The sequence below is a fragment of the Callionymus lyra genome, chromosome 12, assembly GCF_982586985.1.
Source record: "Callionymus lyra chromosome 12, fCalLyr1.hap1.1, whole genome shotgun sequence".
NCBI lineage: Eukaryota > Metazoa > Chordata > Actinopteri > Syngnathiformes > Callionymidae > Callionymus > Callionymus lyra.
In genome coordinates this window covers 21573464-21592301 of record NC_141829.1, presented here as the reverse complement: position 1 = coordinate 21592301, position 18838 = coordinate 21573464, and the positions used below count along the sequence as shown (strand labels likewise).

At 39.0% G+C, this 18838-nt stretch overlaps 1 protein-coding gene across 2 annotated transcripts in view; it reads left to right on the top strand.

The window, feature by feature from the left end:
• LOC148068639 (phospholipid-transporting ATPase IH-like) overlaps window positions 1-18838 on the top strand; it is a 39520-nt gene that overhangs the window by 13113 nt on the left and 7569 nt on the right. For both annotated transcript variants that reach the window (XM_087804151.1, XM_087804152.1), the window contains exons 4-26: window positions 617-697; window positions 1142-1249; window positions 3323-3451; window positions 4882-4985; window positions 5086-5136; window positions 5256-5320; window positions 6459-6540; window positions 6600-6750; window positions 6820-7017; window positions 7076-7249; window positions 7321-7487; window positions 8694-8765; window positions 9999-10072; window positions 10186-10289; window positions 11759-11940; window positions 12196-12429; window positions 12495-12672; window positions 12739-12841; window positions 14736-14881; window positions 15230-15289; window positions 16641-16768; window positions 17107-17242; window positions 17575-17598. In XM_087804151.1, the coding sequence (XP_087660277.1) occupies window positions 617-697; window positions 1142-1249; window positions 3323-3451; window positions 4882-4985; window positions 5086-5136; window positions 5256-5320; window positions 6459-6540; window positions 6600-6750; window positions 6820-7017; window positions 7076-7249; window positions 7321-7487; window positions 8694-8765; window positions 9999-10072; window positions 10186-10289; window positions 11759-11940; window positions 12196-12429; window positions 12495-12672; window positions 12739-12841; window positions 14736-14881; window positions 15230-15289; window positions 16641-16768; window positions 17107-17242; window positions 17575-17598 (2751 nt within the window). The remainder of the gene's footprint in view (window positions 1-616; window positions 698-1141; window positions 1250-3322; window positions 3452-4881; window positions 4986-5085; window positions 5137-5255; window positions 5321-6458; window positions 6541-6599; window positions 6751-6819; window positions 7018-7075; window positions 7250-7320; window positions 7488-8693; window positions 8766-9998; window positions 10073-10185; window positions 10290-11758; window positions 11941-12195; window positions 12430-12494; window positions 12673-12738; window positions 12842-14735; window positions 14882-15229; window positions 15290-16640; window positions 16769-17106; window positions 17243-17574; window positions 17599-18838) is intronic.

Here is an 18838-nt window from a genome sequence, read left to right as displayed (position 1 = left end):
AAACTATTTTAATATATTTATATATAAATTGATACTTTTTCAAATATAGTAACAGAAAAAATATGTATCTGTGTATTGTTTTCTTACAGCCCTAGCATGGAGCAGGCATGGCTTTAATGTAGCCATTGATCAGATCCTCTGCGGCCTCAGCCTTTGTCTAGAACAAAAACTCTTTTGAAAGGAAAATTCCACAAACATTATTGTGAGGCTGACTGCTATTTACCAACCTTTTTAAAAAGCCCAGCCTGTGAGGGAAAACAAGTTTAGTCTCTGTCAAAGTCAGTTCACCCCGTTTCAAATGTTTATCTCTAATTTTCCTTTTTAAATTAAGAGTTAACTCTTAGCAACATGTTTTTTTGCTGATGGAAGGAACTTTTGAATATTGCTAACAATGTTTTGAAGAACATTTACCCCACCTTTACACTGCATTTATTTCATAAGAGAATTTAAGTCAGTGTCGGGTATGAATAAATAGTTTGGACACTCCTTTTTTGTAAGTTTTACGAGCTCATATTGTGTCACTAATCTCACTCATGCGACTCATGACAAGTAGTGCAGTCGATACTTTCTCTTCTACGTTGCATCATTTGTCTTCTGCTTCATCTTCTCTTTTCAGCTGATCATCGACACTCCCACCAGCCCAGTCACCAGTGGCCTGCCTCTCTTCTTCGTGATCACTGTCACTGCCATTAAACAGGTACAAACACACACACACACACATTTGCTTGAGATTTCTGGCAAACGCAGCCCCGACTCTCCACTTTTCCGTCCAATCAGCGGCACTGTTATCTGCACACACACATTCCTCTCTCAGCGAAAGGACACGCCATTGAATATGTCTGGTGATGTGAGAAATATGATAATGAATGGTCTCCTCTGTTAATTACTCCGCCGCTGGGACTTGCATCCTCCGCTGCATCCTGGTCGGAGAGGATTGTGCGGGTGATATATGGAGCTGTTGTGGGGAAAAAAAAAGAGCTAAATTTTCCCGGGACATAAATCTCAAACATGACATGTTGGCGGCAAATCCAGGAAACGGGTCACTAAGCTCAGAGAGCGGCGATGCTAGTTAATTACAGTGTGACTTTCACCTCCTCCAAAGATCTATATCAACACACTTTTCTACTTGAAACTCTCGCAGGGCTACGAGGACTGGCTCCGACACAAGGCCGACTGCTCCATAAACGAGTGCCCGGTGGACGTGGTGCAGGAGGGGAAGGTGCTGAGGACACAGAGTCACAAGCTCCGGGTAAGACTGTCCTCATTAGAGCAGAACAACACCTGAGGCCACGACTGTGATGATCTACAAGCGTCTCCCCTGCTTCTGCGCCCCGCCCCCCTCCCCTTAATTGCCCTGAAATGCTCGTGGAGAGACGCGGAATCATAAACCGTCCCTTAAAGGCCGGGCACGAAGGATTTATTTCATCATTTGCAACAGCCCTGTCATCGTCCCTCAAAGTTCTCCCATGATGTAACAGCAGATCAGCGATGAGAACGTTTTAGATAAACGACCAACCTAAATCTCCAAATGATATGTTTGTCTGCTCGGAAACTTTACTGCCTCAGCTTTAAACGTTGTTGTGTAGATTTATTTCAAGGAGGAAACTACAGTTAAGTCCAGGGTTTCAAATGGAGCACTTTGACTGTATTTACAATAATTGTGTTATTGTTAATTAGATTTCAAATATAACTTTTAGATATTTGAATATAGCTTTAATATCCAATGTTTCATACAATGCATATACAAATGAAATTATATAAACAGTGGTCCCTCGATTATTGCGGGGATTACATTATGAAAACCCCCGCAATAAATGAAATCAGCGAAGTAGTAACTATATATATTTTTTCAATATTAATTATATTTCCGCGACTGTCATTAACATTTTTTACATTCTTCCACATTTTATTCACTCTCAAAAACAGACACCTTCTTAGAAACATGAAATTTATAATAATGCTTTGCCGCCCAATTTAGCAATCCCAGCTGAGGATCACTTTTCACATAGCAACATTTAGCTCGAATTTAAATACTGTATTTTGGCGACCAATGGAATCTTTCAGTGACTCAATAGCCAGATCTTATGACAAAGAAAGGAGCTCCTTGGTGCATTTTTTAAACTTGTGGTCGGCTTTTACAGTCAGCTGGACCTTCACAAACATCACTTATGTGATCGTGTAGTTTCAATAAAGTTGTAAATGTTATTACATTAACACAATAAACTACCAAAGTCAATGTCGATAATTGTGAACATTTAGTGATCTATTGACGTGTGCAGCCTCATCATTATTTATAAGTTTCCTTTTGTCCTGCTGTGTCGAAAATGACTAGTAGAATTTGCCCCATTGATCAGAATGTTATATGTTAAATGTTAAAAATGGATGCGTTGAGCTGTTTATGGCAATTGTTGATAACATGTTTTTAAAATTCTCATATTTATTTTCACTTCTTTACTCCAACATATGTTCATAAAGTGTATTTCATTGTAACCATGAGCTATAAGATGAAGAGTCTTTTTTTTATGCTTCAAATTCAAGCTGTGTGCCGTCTTTGTGTTGCTGCAGCACATGCTGGGGGTTCAACACCGGCACGTGTGAGAGTGGGGGAAGTGTTAATAAATTATGAAACCTTGATCCTAAGGTTCATCTTGTTTGCACACCGTAAACGCTGAGTAATACGAGCGCCGCGGACCAGATATTAAACGTCAAAGCCTATTTTAATCACAGTTCATCTACAGTGTCCTGAATCAGCTTTTCTCAGCAGACTTGAATCTCTTCACTCGCTGAACGTAAACAGGAGTCAGACTGCAGGATGAGCATTTTTCCAAGCATCTCCTATGGAAATGCATAAGTGGCGTATATAACCGCTGAGGTGCCTTCTGTGACTGAGCTTTCATTACACCGGCCAAGAAACAATGCAGACCGTAAGAAATACAAGATGAGGTTTTCGGTTTCCTTCATCCATCTTGCTCCGCTCCTCCATTTTTACACTTTTAGCGCCATATTTATTGCTCTTTCTCACCGCCCTAGATCAGAGAGACGACGGAGCATGAGACTCTGGCGCAGGAATAATGATGAATATATTAATCATGCAAAAATCAAAGAGCGTGTGTCATGTGCATGGTCACCGTGGAGATGGGATTTATTAGAGCTTAAGCTGCTCGGCATAAGCAATAATCCGTTATGCAACTGCTCAATCCTTTGGAAAAAGAGCGAGCAAGAGAGAAAATGGTAAAGGATGAGTAGATTACCCGCAGGTCTGTCTGTTCGCTTTGACTCTCATGTTTCCAACTGTTAAACCGAGAGCTTGTGTCGTTGTCAGGTGGGCGACATCGTGGTCGTGAGGGAGGACGAGATTTTCCCATGTGACCTCATCCTGCTCTCCTCCAGCCGCCAGGACGGGACCTGCTACGTCACCACCACCAGCTTAGATGGAGAGTCCAGTCACAAGGTGAAAGGGCTCAAGACTATGAATGCACGCAATAACAGTTGCTATGATGATGAAGGTTACTCTTTATCGCTCCTCTAATGGGGTGATCAAGTCAAGGTTTTCCCTTTTCATTGTCATTGGTTCCAACAGGACCGCAGATTGAACTCTGATATACTTTCCAGATAAAATTTTTGTTCCTGCTCTTTTTCCTAAAGTCAATTTAAATAAAAAGAAATGCAGTACACATTCTGGCCTGTGGTTTACTAATGTACTAGCAGAAAATGGAGCAGAAGGTATATTGAAGCCGTATTCGACCACAGAATAATGGTTAAATTGCAAGTGAATAGAAAACTACGACGGGGTTATTACGGGTCTCTTTGACAGTTTGGACTAGAATGTTGACCGATTCATTTAATGTCGGCAAACAGACTCGCCGTTTAGAAGGACAACAAAAAAAAAAGAACAAATATTACCCATTTGATTTAATAGATTTTACTTTTTAAATTATTTTGTTTCAAGGATAAAAAAGGACAAATATCTGACAAACCCCTGCGTCCAAAATCCCCCTAAAGAACGTGTATATAATAAAGTACATATACTACATAAATATAATTTCTACAGGTTATTTATAATTGAATACAATTTGTGTGTCCTCCTCAACTAGTAGTGAAACCAGTTGTTATTTACCTTGTAGAGCCTTATAAAAAAATATAAAAAGTAAAAGTAAGTAAGCTTTAATTGTACAGCGCCTTTCACAGACCAGTGTATAAAGATATATCAAAGTTGTCATCTATAATTTTAATAGTAGCTTGGAGATTGCATGAAAATCCATTTACGGATCTCAAAAATATATTTTCTTGATTGTAAATCAATAAATTATAAAACATTTATTTATATATATATACACACACAGTTATGTTAACTAGCAAAATACGCAATAAAATATTTTGACTACCAGATGCTTCAATATTCCAGATGTGAATATTAGAGGCATGAGGCTGAGAGATTCTCTCTTCCGTGATGAACAGATGTGTGACAGATGTGAGGAGATGGTGACAAAGTAAAGTACACACACACACACACACACACACACACACACACACACACACACACACACACACACACACACACACACACACACACACACAGAAATGTTAAGGTAACACTTCACCACTCTGGTGTCTCCGATGATTTTCATTGATGTCAGTCACATGACTACATGCATGACTGATAAAAGAAGCCCCCACCGGGACCCTCTGGGGAGCTCACCACCACGGCTCCACCCTCCCCGGACCCCCCGCCATTGCTCCGAGGTCGCTGCTTTTCCAGCATTTAGCAAACTGCTGCTGGACGTCACGCAGAGTTCAGATGAACCTTGTCTCGGTAATGACTGAGGGTGACATTTTCCTCTCTTGTCTTCTCCCCCCTCTGCCTCCCCCTCTCTTCTTCAGACCTATTATGCTACACCAGATACCATGGCCTTTCGAACAGAGCAGGAGGTGGATTCTCTACATGCCACAATTGAATGTGAACAACCGCAGCCTGACCTCTACAAGTAAGTGCCATCCGCACGCAGACACCAGTTGACATTTATTAGCACATAGAACAACTTCTCTGACCTACTTGATTCTCATCTGGACTGGATGTTTTCTCAGATTCGTGGGACGCGTCAACATTTACAAGGACAGGGAGGAGCCTGTGGCAAGGTGGGTCATCTCTCACTCCATGAGCCTCTTCAAATGTTGCTGTCACTCGCATCCACAGCCTCTTGCTGTTGAACTATCGTCTGAATTGGATATAAATGTGCCTTTTTTGATTCTCGCAGACCTCTCGGAGCAGAAAACCTGCTACTAAGAGGAGCGACGCTGAAGAACACACAACATATTTATGGTATAACCAACATGTGCACTGATAACTTGAATAGTGAAGTGAATTAAAAGACTATGTGCAAAAAGTGTGGGGAAAATACGGTTTGGAATTTAACTAAATTATTTAGTGCTGCCATATTATGGGCCTCTTGTGAAGGGTGATTCAAAGTTTTATTGAAATGTTATTTGCATTTAATTTATGTTCAAACCGACATACAATATCAGTAATGACTTGAGTATTTATTCACAAATGATGCCAATGCAGGACCTTAAAGCCTTTTAAAGCTGGGTACCCCATCCTTTTTATAGTTTGACTGATAAACTTCTGATAAAAAAAACAGTAAATAATAAAGTGAGAAATACATTTCACTGTAATGGTGCTGAAGTTGTGTAAAACTGCTGTTGGTGTCGCACTATACTGTAGGCGTGATCATGTTATTTATTTTTCTCTCTCTCACTCAATTCTATATGATCGAACCTAAAATCATGTTTTCCCCAAATTATTATGTGTAAATGTATTGCGAACTTAGATGTTTCTAGATACTGCATTGAGGAATGTCTCGGCACTCCTGGGAGGTCGTGAGACAAGGTCTCTTTATAGGAGATCTGAAATGTATAAGGGTTTTCATTAAAGGGCGTGTACCATGGTGTAATACAGTCCCTTAATGGACGTTAAAATCGACTTTTCTGTCCCGAAGATTTGGAAAAACTATAGCAAAGCCTCGACATAAAACTGAGAAGTATTCGAAAGACACCACAGAGACACAATTTAGATTATAGGACATAAAAAGTTGTGTTGCGCAGTGTAAAATGGTTTCAATAAGTAAAATACAATACAAGTTTAAATCAGATTATGCTAGCAAGAACTTGTTCTATTGTTATTATTTTGGGACATAGTTTTGTCAGTTGTTAAAGACTGAGTTGTGTTTTTGTCAGTATTGTTTGGGGCTACATTGTGTGTGCATGAGCGGCAAATATATTTTAGAAAAAATGTGATACTATATTGATACTGGGTATATGTCCTGGTTCCTCACTTAAAGCGATAATACATTCTTTTTTTAATTGTAATTACAAAATAAATTTACTTCTTGATTTGAACACAACAATTTGTCACAAAATAATCATTTTATGCCGCCCTAATATTTGACTATGTATTTCAGCTGTTGCCGTGTACACTGGCATGGAGACCAAGATGGCGCTTAATTACCAGTCAAAGTCTCAGAAGCGCTCGGCCGTGGAAAAGTAGGATTCATGTGCTTAATGTCGTGACTGCAATTGCTCATGATCCACTTTCTCTGCAGGTCAATGAACGCTTTTCTCATCGTCTACTTGTGCATCCTGATTAGCAAAGCGGTCATCAACACTGTTTTAAAATACGCGTGGCAGTGGTCTCCGGACAGAGACGAGCCCTGGTACAACAACAGGACGGAGAACGAGCGTCAGCGTCACTGGGTATGTTCCTACTATCTCTGAAAGCACCATCATGACCTGACTCAGCATGTTTTTAAACCGCTCCCTCAGGTGATCCGAGCATGCACGGACTTCCTGGCGTTCACCGTCCTCTTCAATTACATCATCCCAGTGTCCATGTACGTGACCGTTGAGATGCAGAAATTCCTGGGCTCCTATTTCATCACGTGGGATGAGGAGATGTTCGACGAGGAGCTGGGAGAGGGAGCACAGGTTAACACCTCTGACCTGAATGAAGAGCTTGGACAGGTGAGCTTGGGATCATTCCTCACTCCAGACACTTCCCTCACCTCCTCTCTCACCACAGGTGGAGTACGTGTTCACGGATAAGACCGGGACTCTCACAGAGAACAACATGGAGTTCATCGAGTGCTGCGTCGATGGGAACGTTTACATCCCGCACGCCATCTGCAACGGACAAATCCTCAGCGCCGCCTCCAGCATAGACATGATCGACTCCTCGCCGGGAGGGTTTCGACGAGTACGTGCTTTTTCAAAGAAAGATACCACAGGTTACAGCAGCAACAACAACTGACAACGCTGTGTTTGTAGGAATATGAGGACCTGTTCTTCCGGGCGCTGTGTCTGTGCCACACCGTGCAGGTGAAGGAAGAGGAGACGGTGGACAGCATCAAGAGGGGCATCCACCAGGGAAGACCCACGTCCTTCTACATCTCTTCCTCGCCCGACGAGGTGGCGCTTGTGGAAGGGATGAAGAGGTGAAGCAAAGAATACACTTGACCTAGATTTAACACTTATTAATTATCAACATGCTTATGACTTCCATATTTACTGTAAACACTAAACTAATGAATTTAAAAACAAGAACTAAAGAACTTGGTGAATATTAAAAGTCTTAAAAATAATAACATGATGAGCAAGATTTTATGTCCGTTTCAACTCTCGAAATATTTACTATTTAGTAATTTGTGCAGGAAATGTTTTAAAAATAAACACAGTGGGAGTCAAGAATATCAGACTTATTTTGTGTTTAATAACATTTGGTAAAATTGTCCTTAAGCATGTGTCATTAATCTTTTTTTCTTTTCTTTTTTTTTTCTACAATTTTTACAGTTTAGTTGATTGTCTTAAGTTGGTCTCAAATTACATTTCTAATGGTATTAAAACAACGTAATCATTCTCAAATTTCACTTGCCTTAACCCTGGTAAATAATTGGCAATTATATACACAGTATTTGGCCTTCATTCTGGTTTTGATTTCATTTTAACAAATCCAAATCTTCATTTAAAATTAGGGAAATCAGACACTTAACCTGTACAGAAAATCACATTAGGTGCACGTAAAATAGATCTCGTTATATTGCTGAATCAACAGGAGCCCTGGAATGGATTCTCTGCAACAAGATGGTTCCATATAGAGTTTGTTTTTAACTAATTTAACCAAGTGACTCACTGGTTCTTTTTTTTTAGTAAACTTGACTGAAAACAATCATCCTGACGTGTCAAGAGTCACATATTTATGTTGCTTCTTAGAGAATCTGGTCTTTTTTCAAATAAAACTTCTTTCAGACACTAATAATTGATAGAACAGAAATTATGTACCTTTTTTATTTAGTTTTGTTTTGCCCGGTACAAATACCTCACTGACCAGTGCCAGTCCAATTAACAGGCATCCACCTCAAAATAGTACTGACAAAAGATAACACAGCTAAAGTCAATTGCAATGTAAATGTAAAAGTTTATTGTACTTAAATGAAAAGATTGCAGAATTTAATTTTGCAACAAAAACAAAGTTTTGGGCCAAGTAAAGTTTTCTATTATTGATTCTGTGACAAACAAAAAGACACCTGAAATAACTGCTTTGATCCTCCCTCACTGCGAGGGTGCAGACTGAAGGAAAAGCTGCATTTCTTCCCTGAAAAGATCAATGTTGCAATCAGCTTTATTCTCTCTCCTCTCCACAGACTCGGCTACACATACCTCAGACTGAAAGACAACTACATGGAGATCCTCAACAAAGATGATGAGATTGAGAGGTTCGTGAGTGTGTAACAGAAAAAAACAATTTCAACACTGTGCTGGCTGCTGACAGTTCTTGCGTTCAGCCTCACTAAATCACAGAGCTCTGTCAATACTCGGCTATTTCAGGAGGCAGGGGAGGTGCAGAAGTGAAGCTACATTCATCAGCTTCTGAGATGAATTCTTCTCATCACACAAGAGAAAAAACAGGAGTTTAAACATAAAAGTGTATGCTAATATAATGTGTGTTTGGAATCATAATATCATTATAGCAAAAAAGACGAGGGAGAAGATGTATTAATTACATTTCATAAGGTGCCAAAATATATGCTGTAGACTACGAGGCAAAAGCAAGAGTGCCAAAAAAGAAAAGAACATTTAATAAAGAAAAACACAATGTATTAATCATGTCAACAAGATTTTTTGTAGAATTCATGCAACACTTTTATATTTTCATTTTAAACTTCTTTATATATTTCTCTTTTTAACTAAATCATTATGAACAATAAGTTCAATAACTTGAACACACAAGATTTTTTTCAAAGTACATAATAAAACTCTAAGCTGCAGTGTGAGTGCCACACTTTGCCCAGGTATGATCTAGTACTACGGTATTTCAAGTATTGCAATGATATTAGATATATCATGTATTTGTTAAGAGCTAAACAGTGGTCTTTTTTATGGTGATTTAAGAGATTGTCAAACCAAATAAAATGATTGTTACCTAAACGTTATACGGGTCCTTTTGTCGAAGAAATACATGAACCAAGTTACTAATAACTTAATATAGCGAATACAAATTCATATTAAGTCATAAGAGTTTAGAGATTGGGACACAAAAATGACCAGTGATTTAATTTACCCTATTTTAGTTGTTGTGATTTGTTTAATGGAACTTATTCTTTTACAATTTTTGATGAACAGTGTTCTAATACAGTTTATTCCATTGCTACCTTCTTCAAGGTGGTTAATGAATATTATATTTATTTTGTCTAGTTTTGTATTGTCTTATGCTGTTGATTTGTAAAAGAAAAACACACGTGGTAAACATCCATGAGAAGAATGGAAATCGGATGCTGCTTAATGTACAGCTCCTGGATTTCTTGCTTCCTCGGTAACATGATCTGATGAAGACTAAACTTCTGCAACAAAGCTTCAGTTGTATGCTGGACTTCTGTTCCAGTCGTAAAATTACAAAGAAGTTTAATGGGAGTGTCAGAAAAGTAACAAAAACTCCACCTTCTCTCCAGGTTTGAGCTTCTTCACGTGCTGAACTTTGACTCGGTTCGGAGGAGAATGAGCGTCATTGTGAAGTCGAGCTCAGGTGCGGCCTCACACTCTCTCACACTCTCACACACACACACACACACACACACAGTTTCATCTACGACTCGAAGTGTCCTTTCACCGCCTTCACACTGTCACTTGGTTTCGCAGGCGAATACCTGCTCTTCTGTAAAGGAGCCGACTCGTCTATATTTCCTCTGGTGGTTTCTGGGAAGTTGGAGCAGGTGAAGGCTCGGGTGGAGCAGAACGCTATAGTGAGTCGACTCACCTTTGATTAAGTTTGGATGGAAGTTGATGACAAAAATATTCAATATTTTCTTTTATGGATAAAAGTGTAAATGGTTTAATTTAACATAAGTCAGAGCCAAGTTTAGAAATGAAGGTAAATTATAAACATAAACCAAGTAAAGACGATTCAGTGCATCACAACTGAATATAAATACAAGATGAATAATACTCTCATTGTACTATGATGCATTACATTTATTAATATTTGATGCCGATGAAGTACAAATGCTCTATAAATGTCTGGTATTGATTATAAGTATAAACTGGTGAGCTGGAGATCCAGTCTGAGATATTGGAAATGTTTTTGAATTGTTGAAAAATGTAATATTGAGTTTTTCAATGTATAGTTTAAAAAAAATAACCTGAGTTTGTACCTGTTTTTCTCTCAATCTTGTGTATTTATAGTTTAAAATTGTGTATGAACTGTAAAGTAATGTCAACTGACCAGATGAGATTGCAGAAAAAACATTACTATTAAATATTTGATTTATTATTACTGTAACTCACTTTCCCTCCTTGGCTTTTATTATCACTTGTTTACAAGTCAGTATTCAGGTGTTTTAGGGTTCTGTGGTGGGACTTGAAGCATCCCTGAAATAATAATGAGTCGCAGTGAAATCAAGTGCACATGTCGATAACCTGTTTGGTGGCAACAGGAAGGTCAATAAAGGGTAAAGCATTGACATATTTGTAATCAATAGTTCGCTAACAACCAATAAACTATCCATCAAAGACAAAGCTGTCAAGACACAGACAGGTGGGGTTAACATTTTAAATCAAACTTTTATTTATTGCAGTTTTTAAAGTGAAATAATAATCAAGAAGATCAATTTGATTTACTCCTTAAATCTTGTTGCTCTGCATTGTGAAAAATATGAGAAGCGCAAGTGCTTTCTGTGGATGAACCGCATGATTTAGTTATGATGTAATGTTTATGTAAAATGGGAACAGATAAAATACATTCAAATAGTATGTATGATTGTGATTACTTATAGTCTTGTTTAAACTCTATGTACATGTTGTGATTGAGCTTTTTTTTCAATGTTTTTTGCAAAAATATATTTATATATTCTATATCTATAAATGTATATAATCCTTATAGAATGTATAAATTGAATTCTCAACAAAAATATATATAAAAAAAGGATGTAGTAATGAAATGGGTCAACCCTCTGCGTTAAACAAAACCACAAAATATTGAACGTTAAATTTTCCTCTAATTTGACATGTATTTGAACTTGTAAGCGTTACAAATGAGTTGCCATCTATCGCAACAATCTAATGTTGCCTGAAAAGCTCCCATAAGGCTTTGCCGCCCAGCAAGATAGCAGAAGGGGAACTGCATTATAGGGAGGGACCACTGTATGTCACAGGCCAGATATGGCCCACCAGCCTCGTGTTTAATCTAAAATATCTCTATGTTTTGCTCTGTCAGGAAGGACTGCGAACCCTGTGCGTGGCCTACAAAAGGTTGTCACCTCCTGAGTACGAGGAGGCGTGTCATCAGCTGACCGAAGCCAAGCTGGCTCTGCAGGACAGGGAGCAGCGGCTGGCTCAGGCCTATGACATCATCGAGAAGGACTTCGTGCTCCTCGGGGCGACGGCTGTGGAGGACAGGTTAGTCCCAGCGTCATCCCGAACAATAACATTAGAAAGGTTCACTTCGGAGGTGAAGACAATCTTTGTCCATCGACGGGGCAGCTGTGATTAACGAGCCGCCCGACACTTTGACGGCGCTAGATAAACCGGTGACGGCGCCGGACAGCATCGATGAGCTATCAGCCGCCCCGTCATTGATCGATTGGAGAATTTAGAAATGTTTTTACCTACTCCTCTGGAGGCGGATGCAATTATTGATTTATCGACATGCAGGCTCCAGGAGAAGGCGGCGGACACCATCGAGTCGCTGCACAAAGCCGGCATGAAAGTCTGGGTCCTGACGGGCGACAAGATGGAGACGGCCGCCGCCACGTGCTACGCTAGCAAGCTGTTCCGCCGCAGCACACAGATCCTGGAGCTCACCAAGAAACGCACGGAGGAGCAGAGTTTACACGATGTTCTGTTCGAGCTGAACCGAACCGTCATGAGACAACGCTCCATATCTGGGTACGTGGAATAAACAGGAAGTGTTTGTATTTATTAGAGAATTAAGTTGTCTTTCTCCATCCTAGTCTGTCCGTGGACTGCCTGGACTTCGGCCTGATCATCGACGGAGCCACTCTCTCTGCCATTCTGAAACACAAGCAGGACATCCCGGTCCACGGAAACTACAAAGAGGTCTTCTTAGACATCTGCCGCAACTGCAGCGCCGTGCTCTGCTGTCGGATGGCTCCTCTGCAGAAAGCTCAGGTGAGACGTCGGCAGCCCCTCCGTCGACTCGTGGGATTCACGAAAAAAATATTCTTTACTTTACAGATTGTGAAGCTCATCAAAGCCTCGAAGGAACATCCTATAACCCTGGCGGTTGGGGACGGTGCCAATGATGTCAGCATGATACTGGAAGCACATGTGGGGATAGGTGAGGTCATGAGTTGGTTTGAAAGAGATGGGTCTGCGTTTCACAGAGACTTATACTAACTGGGCGAGAGTCTGTAATTAATAAGCACATTTAAGACGGCACAATATTAAAATAACTGTAGTGACTTTGAGACTATTGGAAGTACAGTTTCCAGCTGAATCTCCCGCGCATTCTTTGTTTCGACCTCAAATAGAACCAGGAGATTAAGGCACAGAATTCTGGGTCAGCGACTGTTACCTGAGGAACTCTCAGATACAGCCTACCAACTGACGACAGAATCACAGAAACAGTCATTTCTTATACAGTCGAGCTTGGGCGAGGACGCTTCGGATTGGCTCCATGGACCCAGCAGATTATGGTGTTGTATCAGTGTCCCCAGACGTGAACCTTTGACCCAGACATGGACCGTCATCAGACCAGTTCTGCGGTTGGAGACTGGCGCGTTCCATTCTTCGTCACAGCACAGATGTTTCCTGTTCTTTCACTCATCAGGATTTCACACTTTTAATTCTCACTTCACACTTACATCGTGGCCTGGTACTTTCCATGCACTCGGGGTTAAATTCAGGTTAGATTTCTTACCAGGTTAGATTGTACTCTGTGGATTGTTCAGTTTATTCTTTATTGGTTTATTTATATTTTATCTATATCCTATTAGACTTAACAGTCATTCAACCATCTTTGTGTGATGCCCCCTGATGAGAATTAATGAAGAGAAAAATGCATCTAAATCAAAGCAAAGTTCATGAGTTCATTGCTGAAAAATCATTATATGTGGCCCAACGGATGGTTGGCTAAAATCAAAGTGTATTAATGTTCATGATGATGATGTGACCTTTAAATATACCAGTATTATGGGATAAGAAACAGAGATTCTACATCAACAATTATACAGAAACTTTAAATCTGAGTCAAACTAAAGTCAAAGAATGAGGGAGAAAAAACACAGATAATTTGGATCAAGATTGAGCATCAAGTTTGGTGTACATTTTTCTGGCCCACGACTAGTGTTGGAATTGTGCAAATTAATTACATGATTGTCAATGAAGATGGGTGGAAAGACGATGGTAAAGGGACCGTCCTCCAATAAATTCAGTGTGAAAATGGGGTAGAAATGGTATTTTAAACATCTTAATTATCCTCATATTGCTACTCTTAAAGGTTTTAAGAATTTATCCTCTTAGAAATATTTTAATGAAATATTGTGTTAGTCCTTTTTGTTTATAACTCCTTAACCACAGCAAAATATACTCCATTAATACTTCTTAAAATGTTCTTCTTACACATATTAAAGGAATACTGTTTGGCACTTTATTGACAGCACTTATGAAAGGAAACCATTTTTATTTACCATTTTAATGAGATTTATTGTAATCTTTAGGTTTTATTTGCTGTTTGTTTTATTCAGCTATAAAATCATGACGTTGTCCACACAATTGATACCTTTTCTTTTTAAATCGTAAAGCCCTTGCATGTAAGACAAGATTAAGGCTCTTATTCTCCAGCCTTTTTTTTCTGGTATGTTTAAAAAGTATCTCAAAACTTATATGAAAACAATGTCTCTCACGCACTGCTGTAAAGCTTTTTGGTGATCACATGACACTCGGATTCTCAGAAGAGATCTACTGAGTCATGACAAAATAAAAAATTAAACCAATCACCATGAAAAGGAGTGGAAATATGTCAATATAAAACTGTTTTTTATGTGTTTAAAAGTGTTTTTTATATTTTTTAGCACACATTTCTGCCCAAAAAAACAGGCTCACAATTCAGTTTCCCTTCCCACATTCAATTCAATACTAGTATAAAGAAATAAATCTCTGTATAATGTAATTACCGCGTATATATCTCTCCTCTCTTCTGACTTTTGAACAACCTCTGCGTTTCTCCACAGGCATTATGGGTAAAGAGGGCCGTCAGGCAGCGAGGAACAGCGACTACGCCATCCCAAAGTTTAAACATTTGAAGAAGATGCTGCTGGTTCACGGTCATTACTACTACATCCGGATCGCTGAGCTGGTTCAGTACTTCTTCTACAAGGTAAGAACGTCCTCTCTCTTTTACACGCTTTAATCACTTTATCGAGATTCTCACTGTAACACCCGGTAACAAAGGAGCAGATTTTAGAGCTTCTCTCTGACAGATTAGCTGATTTGTGAGTCCCCGGTGTAACATTCTCTCTGGGATTCATGGCTGCAGTGACGAGTGTGGGCGGCTGATTCATTTGTACGTCCTGGCACATTTTTTACAACCCACTCAGGCGGCTTATAGCTCACACTCGCCATATAGAGCAACAGCTCATCACAACAAAGCGTAGATCGTAGTGTTTTTAGATCCTTCAAATCTCCTCATGTGTGCTTGATCGCATCTTCTCTTCTTTCTCTGCAGAATGTATGCTTCATCTTCCCTCAGTTCCTGTACCAGTTCTTCTGTGGCTTTTCTCAGCAGGTGAGTCAGAAAATGAAATGCATTTTAAGGATTCTTGTTCTTGACAACATGGGAGTTTTTAAAGATTAAACAAAGACGGGAAGCTATATTTGTACGCATTTGCATACAAATTTAAGGTTTAGGTGGAAAACAAAGAACCCTAATTTTTAATTTAATTGAATTTAATTATTCTTTTTTTTACCCAATTAAAAAATATAAATCTCTCAAATATATTTTTTTTAACATGATACATCTTAGACTCTTTGAAACATTGCGTTTGTTAGCAAGATCTTAAACAGAAATAATGGAAATGTATAGAAATTAACATAAATACATACAAAATAATAAATTATATTTATATTATTATTAAATATATATTTTATACAATTACATTTTTTTCAATAATCATTCAGCCCTACAAGGGTGTGTATCGCAATTCGATATGCATCACAATACAGACATCAACGATACATCAGCAATATATTGTGATACTGTAGGAACAAGGATGTATTTGTAGTATTGTCCGAGGACAAAAATGACACACTCCTTGATGAAGTTATAACTTCTTTATTTGTTTTAAAACCAAATTTTAAAAGCTGCAGGGGTTAACTGTATCCTCTTGTGCTCTGCCTTTTCCGGGATCTCGACAGATTTCAATCTAGCTTTAGACGTGGAAGACGTAATAACTGCTGCCATCTAGCGGCCGTAAGATTAATTGCAACTAAAAATTAACAAACGCATGAATATTTGCACGTTTATTATAAATAAAAAATGTAAATATTTTATTTTCAACACACGTTATTGAACTATACACCATAAAGGAACGATGGATGCGTCACAGAATGCATCGACTCCTTCAAGAAACATCTTAAGACGTTTTTATTTGTTCAGGCTTTTCCTTGATTTTCTGGAACTCCTGTTGTGTTATCAGTTTTATCTTGACCTTTAAAGTATATACTGTATTGAATATTGTTTTGATTGCTTAAGCGCTTTGTGACCCTGGTCTAGAAAAGCGCTATACAAATAAAAATTACTTACTTACTTACTTACAGGCTCTTAGTGAAGTTTTTCTTCAGTCATGGCACATGTTTGCAAGTTAATAAACACACTCCAGATAGCGGTCCTATGATCTGTACATTCCCCAGATGTTGCGATGAAGTAATGATTGTGTATATTAATCTCACTCTTGGTACTGGTCGGTTGTAATCTCCTAAATGAGACATAATTTGTCATTAGTTCCGCAACATTGTGATAAAGCTCCTGCCGAGATTCTTTCAGCAGCAATGATGTTTGAAAGCTGCTCACTTCGCATGTGGCAGCGCTTCGAAACTATGAAGCATGAGCTCATCGAGTCTTTGTCCTCCTCTCACAGCCCCTCTACGACACGGCGTATTTGACTTTGTACAACATCAGCTTCACCTCGCTGCCCATCCTCCTCTACAGCCTGGTGGAGCAACACGTTACCATGGAGACCCTCAAAAGAGACCCCTCGTTGTACAAGTAATTATTGTGGCATATAATGCTACCACAAATGTATACAATAAACCACATCAAACTCAAGGCCCGGGGGTCAAATCTGGTCATTTTATGTGGCCCGTCGGTTGTTTACTGTTCATGTTGATAATGTGACATATAAAGATGTAGTTGTTTAAGATAAGATGAGGGATATATATTATGGATTATTAGGATGGATACATACAATATCAATATCAAATTTATACTTCTGGTTATAGTTACAGACAGTTTGGTAAATAAATATATGTCTCTTAACAATATTTTCGGGTTAACCAGGAAAAGGTTTTGGGTCGACCATGTTTCTGAGTCTCTGTCTGGTTCAGGGACATTGCTAAGAACTCCCTCCTGCGCTGGCCCGTCTTCTTGTACTGGACCTGTCTGGGGGTGTTTGACGCCGTCATCTTCTTCTTCGGTGCCTACTTCCTGTTCGACAACACCACCTTCACCAGCAACGGCCAGGTGAGCGTGAGCTCTTGAATCAGCGGAGGGAAGTAAAGAGGATGATGAACACTATAACCTGTAAATGTGGTAAACTACGGATTTCACTCATTTCCATTGAGCGGCGACGACGATTACAGTTTGTGTCTCACGTCACTAGACTCATCCATATCGACGACACAGTATCTACGTTTATTTAAATCATGTCAACTGTTTCGATTGCCTCTGGTCCTGTTTTTTCAGTTGAAGCATCACAAAATTCATTTGACCCCTTGTCCTGATTATTTTTCTCTTTTTCTCTCCCCCCTCCTTCTCTCTGCTTCCTCTCTGGTTATTTTGCTCTTTCTCCTCAGCTTATGACCACCAACACACAGATGGTAAGCCTGTCTCCCTCCCTGTCTCCTCTCGCTCTGTCTTTCACACCCATTTTCATTCCAGTCGTACCGTTTTTTAAGTTTCTCCATCCTGTCCGGCTCCATACATGCGTAGACTTATAGTGCTCCATCATTCCCCCTCTGATTTAACACTGATGAGATAGAAACTCTAGACGCTTCCTTCCGTTCTTGTGTTTGGTGATCTGGCGTCTCGACATCTGTCTGGTTGTGTCTGTTGCATTTGTGTTCCCGTGTGTGCTGTCTCGGGCTCCTGTGATCCTGCTGTAGCTTTAGAAAGATAATCCTCATTGTTTTGCCTCATTCTAATAACAAACAGCAACGATCCTGGCGCAAGCTGTGGTTGTTACTTAAAGTCTGTTGTTTCCTCCTTCTGTCTCTCCTCCGTCTGTTCGCCCTGATGTTTCCAGAAATACAGACAGATTTCTAAATATTGTATTGCATTCACTTGGAAAACTGCTGCTTCTAAATGAAGCTCTGATTTGAAAGTCAATATTCCATATTTTTCCGCTATCACAGAATAGGCTGATTAAAACTTTTGTTTTTTAATCTGGAATGTCGTGGCATTTCATATAACTTGATAAATACATAAATGTATTTATTTACGTTAATTTCTATTTATTTTTAGCATTTTAGCAAGATTTTAAAGAAAATTAACAAAAAAGGATTCCCACATAAAAAAAAAAAAAAACGAAATTACCCTAAATTAGAAAAAAAAAATGTTTTCATCTTTCAAAAGGGTGTTGTATTTTTAATCAGCACTGTTTCCTAAGGTGTATCCTGTTCAGAACATTTTGCTATTTTGTGTTACTTCAGCACTTAACAGTAGTAATTCGAGAGTAGGAATGGGTCCCGTTACTCTATTCTATAATGTAATTTGTGACATAAATGATAGTAAACGAACCAAAATTATTTTAGTTTTGGTGTCATTTTTCCTGACTGCAGTTTTTTAGTCTCAAACACAAACATTAAACATGTATTTTATTGGATATAGTCAGGAAAGTGATATACAGCACATCTGAACTCGCCTGGTGCAATTTTGCCCCAAAATCGTACTGGCAGGATGTAACTCATTCTGTTTCATTTGACAAAATGTCATTCCAAAATAATACTGAGAGAATGTTCTTGGTCTGCAACTAGTTACAAAATTAAGCTGCATAATAATGTTGAGATAACATTATTTCCTCAAAGTTTATTTTTCCATTTTTATTGCACTGTTAAAGAA